This window comes from Chlorella variabilis (genome assembly GCF_000147415.1).
Source record: "Chlorella variabilis unplaced genomic scaffold CHLNCscaffold_40, whole genome shotgun sequence".
Classification (NCBI taxonomy): Eukaryota; Viridiplantae; Chlorophyta; class Trebouxiophyceae; order Chlorellales; family Chlorellaceae; genus Chlorella; species Chlorella variabilis.
In genome coordinates this window covers 173,388-178,319 of record NW_005435048.1, presented here as the reverse complement: position 1 = coordinate 178,319, position 4,932 = coordinate 173,388, and the positions used below count along the sequence as shown (strand labels likewise).

General features: G+C 69.6%; 1 protein-coding gene across 1 annotated transcript; it reads right to left on the bottom strand.

Annotated features, from left to right (window-relative positions):
- Positions 1–2,891: 2,891 nt before the first annotated feature.
- CHLNCDRAFT_10014 (hypothetical protein) lies at positions 2,892–4,565 on the bottom strand (the record flags this gene model as incomplete). Its single annotated transcript, XM_005842817.1, has 5 exons — positions 2,892–3,007; positions 3,395–3,524; positions 3,813–3,965; positions 4,203–4,308; positions 4,498–4,565. Coding segments are annotated over 5 exons (573 nt in total), but the record flags the coding sequence as incomplete, so codon positions are not given.
- Positions 4,566–4,932: the final 367 nt, after the last annotated feature.

Genomic DNA, 4,932 nt, shown 5'->3' with positions numbered 1-4,932 from the left:
GGGGCCGCTGACCATCTCCCAGTACAGCCAGCTGGCGGCGCAGCTGGCGGCAGCCAGCCAGGACCGCCCCGCCGGCGCGCCGCCCGTCATCTTTGTGCCTGTCCACATGCCGGGCGGCCTGCCCTGTGGGCAGCCGCACTGGCCGGCGCCCTGCTGGCCGCAGCAGGAGGCGCCGGCGCCGGCGCCGGCCGCCCCCAGCGCCTCGCCCGCCGCCGCGGAGGCCGCCGCCCACCAGGCCCGCCTGCTGTCTATCCTGGCCACCCTGCAGCAGCTCAAGGTGCAGCAGGCGGGGGCGTGCTTGGGCGACGCCGCCACGCAGCTGCCGCTGTGAGGGCGCGCCTGCGCATGCCTTGTGTCTTGTACCACCGCGGCGGAATGAACGACCTGACGACAAAACGCCATGAATGGAATGGACGAACCTAGCCTGTGCCCCTGCTTGAAAACTGTGGCTGAACGCTGCATCGTGAACACCCTCTAGCCAGCCGAAACCCAACGCTCCCATCCCAATGTTTTTGAAACTACAACCGCCTTACTCAAATTGTACCTTTTGTACCGTCGTTTGCGCAGCGTGAGAGAACCCAACCCCCATTTTGATATCCTGCCAATTTTCAACCAACTCTTCTCTCTTTTCCACCTACTCTTCTAGTGCTACCCAGCATTGAGCATTCCCTTTCACCACATGGCTTCCAAATTTCTTGGGTATGTGCCCCTACCTGCAGGGCTCACCTTTGCAATGCTGTTCCTTAATCTTGCCCTGTCCCTTAGCCTTGCCCTGCTCGCTTCCAATGCCCTTTTCTTGATTATGCTGTGCCCGTTCAGCTGCAATGATATGCGCGTCGTGCTGTAATAGTGTCAGCTCACATCAGTGCTGCAGCAGGCAGGGAAGGCTGCCTGCAGCTGCCGCCAGCTGCTGCTGCCTGCTGCCCCGCCATCCCTTCCAGGAGGTGCCAGCTGCACCTCTGCTCCTTGGTGGCCTTGTGGGTTACATGAGGGTGAGAAGGTTTCGTTCATTGATTTGAAGGAGAGGGAATATATAGGGAGCGGGCCGCATGAATCGAGGCGCCGTCGCGAGCTTTGAGGGGGGCGAGAGAGAAACAGTACGGGGTCAGCTGAGAGAGCAACGAGCTAGAGAGATTGGAGCATACTGTGAAGGGTTTGGGGAGGCGGAGGGAGCGTTGTTGAGTTTGGTGCTGTGCTGGCGCTTGTTGGCAAGAGGGGTCGCGGGGGGTCGGGGGGACAGATCTCAGGGAAAAAGAGGGGGCTGCCAACTTGTTGCAACAAAACAGAATCCGTGAAAAGGGGTACGGGGCGGTATCGTGCGCCGGTACCGCAGAGGTCCTGCCTAATGTGGCGTCCTGCCTAGCATCAAATACAGTCTCTGCCTATGCTTAAGGGTGCCCAGAGGGGGGGCAGGGGGGCGGCAGCGGCTGCCAGCGGCTTGCGTGCCACCGCGCCTGCCCTCTGGTGCGCTGTCGCCAAGGGCCCAGCCTGCGGCAAAGCCTCACGCCACCTGCAGCGCCAGCTGGGGCGGGCTGTGCTCGGCGCACCCGCCGCCGCCGCCGCCAGCCAGCTGCAACTGCTTGGGCGACATCACGGCTGGGAGCGGGGACAGGCGGGGCGACTTGCAGGATGGGGAGGGCGCCTCGGCGCTGGTCACCACCGCCGCCGAGGCCACAACCGCCGAGGCAAGCAGCGGGGCGCCGGCGGCGAGCTCCACCGCCGCCTCGGCGGCCGCCGCCGGCGCCGCAGGCTGCGGCGGCGTGCCTGCCTCCACGCCAGCGCTGCCTGCGGGGTGCAGCGCCTTGATGACGAAAGCGGCGTCCCGGCCCGCCTGATGCCGTTGCAAGGCCGCCGCCACCGCCGCCGCCACGCCCGCCGCGCCGTCGCCCGGCTGCTGCTGGTGCTGCGCGGCGCTGGGCACGGCGGGTGACGAGGCAAATGGCAACCAGCTGTGCGGGCCGTTTGCGACCGTGGAGGCGGTGGGGGGCCGCCGGGGAGAGAGGTAGCCCGCCGCCAGGGCCTCCTGGCCAAAGCGGGTGGGGCTGCCGGCGCCCGTGGGCAGCGCCGCGGTGCGCGGCCGCGCCGGCGAGCCCGCGCTGCGCAGGCTGCTGCTGCCCGCAGACGCGTGGGACGCCACGCTGCCGCTGCCGCCGGCGGCGGCGACGGCGGCGGGGCTGCCGCCGCACGGCGCCGCGCCCGTGGCGGCGGCGATTGCGGCAAAGTCCCATTGCCAATCGGCGGCGCTGCCTGCAGTGGCTGCCTTCCTGGCTGCCGCCGCCGCTGCCGCTGCGGCCGCCGAAGCCGCGTCGCGCTCCTGCGCGTCGGCTGCGGCTGCTGCGACGGCCGCCACGCCGCGCTGCGCCTCCACCTGCGCCTCAAACGTGAGGTGGTAGGCGGCGGTGAGGCTGTTGCACTCTCGGAAGCGCAGCGCGCGGCGGATGGCGGCCGCGTCGGCGCCCAGCGCCTCCAGCCGAGCCAGCACTGCAGCAGGGGGAGGGGGCAGCGGGCAGGGGGCCGGTGAGAGCAGGGCATGAGCCGGGGGAACAAGGGATGCCGGGAAGGGAGGTGGGCAGGCACACGCTCCAGGAGCGTCGCGGAGCACGCGCTGCGGTGCACCAGCCACCAGCCCCAGCTCCACGCCCGGCAGCACACCACACACACTCCACACACGCAAGGCGCGCGCTCGCGAGGCGCCCAGCCAGCGGCCGGCGGCGAGCGGCGCGGCGCGGCACAGCGCAGGCCAGGCCCTGCCCAGCCTGGCAGCCCCCACCCCAGCCGCCCCACCCACCTGTCTCGTCGGGAAGCACGGCGCCGGTGGCGGGGTCGGTGAGGGCGCGGTACAGACGTCCCGCACCCACCCCCGGCGGCTGCCAGCGAGGCGCGGAGGCCACCCACGGGTGGCTCCACGCCTGCTCCAGCGTGATGCGCTGCTCGGGGTCCAGGGCAAGCATGCGGGACAGCAGGTCCTGCGCCGCGGGGCTCATCCAGGCCGCGGGCTTGTACACGCCTGGCGGCCGGGGGGGCAGGGAGGGGAGCGGGCACGCGTCGCCACCGTCAGCAGCCCGGCAGGGGGCTGCGGGAGGGCCGGAGCCAGCCATGGCTGCTCTCGCGGCAGATCCAGCCGCATGCTCCCCAGCAACGCCTTCTTCCTCTTCTGCCTTCTGGACAGCGCACACACACGCACACGCCCTCCACCCGCACCCACGCACACCGCCACCGCCACACACTCTACCCCCCCACCACCACACCACACACACACACACACACACACGCCAGGACCGTCTCGCTCGGCTGCCTCAACCAGCATCACACCACGCCCACGCGCTGCTCACAACCACCCCCCCCCCCAGCACCACACTCCCCAGCACAACACACCCCACCCACACCCACCCACCCGCCAGGATCTTCTCGCTGAGCTGGCGCTTCTCCTTGGCGTGGAAGGGCAGGTACCCGGCCAGCATGGCAAACAGCACCACGCCCAGCGACCACACGTCCACAGGGGGCCCCAGGTAGTCCTTGCGGGCCTGCGGGGCAGGCAGGGGCCGGAGGCGGCAGCAGGGAGGCGCGGTCGGAAGCGGCAGGGCCCAGATGGCGAGGTGGCCTGGCGCTTAGGCAGCAGTGCAGAACAGCAGCGGCAACAGCAGAGCAGCAGCGGCGCCGCGGCCTCCAGCGAAGCAGCTGGGCTCAGCAGCAGACCGGCAGGCACCCACGATCGTGCGTGCGCACATCCAGCCCCCGGCAGCCTGCACCCAGCCGCAGCGGCCACACAGCCCCGCCACCACCACCACCACCACTAAACCGCCGCCACGCACCACGATCTCTGGCGCCGCGTACGACGGCGAGCCGCAGTGGCAGCGCAGGTGCTTGCCGGCCACGTAGTAGCCGCACAGGCCAAAGTCGATGAGGCGCATGCGGCCGCCGCCGTCGATTAGAATGTTCTCTAGCTTGATGTCGCGGTGCACCACCTGCGAGGGGTGGAGTGGAGGCGGCGCGGGCGGGTGGGGAGGTGGAGGGCGGGGCGATAGTGTGGTGACCACGATCCCGTGAGCTGGTGGCTGTGTTTGGATGTGCAGGGAGGTCGGCAGCGTGGGAGGCATGCCGATGTTGCGAGGGGCGCCGGCCTAGGCTGCAGTCTAGACAAAGCAAGGAGGCAGGGCAGACACCCCCCACCCCGCACCCACCCCACCCCCATCCCCGCTCACGTCCTTGCGGTGGCAGAACTGCAGGGCGTGCAGCAGCTGCTGGAAGATCTGGACCGCCTCCGCCTCGGGCAGCTTCTTGCGGTCCCGCACATAATCCAGCAGGGAGCTGCGGGGAAGGCAAGGGGGGCAGGGCAGGGGAAGGGCTGAGGGGCAGGGGAGGCTGAGGTGACGCCGCCTGCAGGCCGGCGAGGCTGCTGGGTGTGCAGAGCAGCGAGCTGTCCCTCCCTCCCTAACTCAGCCGTCCATCAGGGCAGTACACGGCGGTATGGCAGCGGTACATCAGCGGTACACCCACCCGCGCGCCGCCGCCTCCATCATGATGTACACGTGGTCCCGCGTCTCGACGTACTCGTACAGCCGTACCTGCACAGCAGGCACAGCAGGCGCAGCCACAAACGCGTCAAGTAAGCACACACGGCTGGGGGCCGCAGCAAGGCAGGCAGGCAGGCAGGCACGCCTGCCACATTCCCAGCGCAGGCGCGGTTGCCAGCGAATGTGCGGCACAGCTCTGGCATAGCTCTGGCACAGCGGCAGCAGCAGGCCCGCAAATGCAGGCGCAGATGCTGGCGCAGGTGCAGGCAGCCAGGCCAGAAAGCCACGCACCACCGTCACGTGGTTGGACAGGTTGCGCATGACGCGGCACTCCCGGTCCACTCGGTCTCGATCCTTGGGGTCCTGCCCAGGGGAGAGCAGGAGGGGGGGAGGAGGAGGGGAGGAGGGGAGGGCAGGG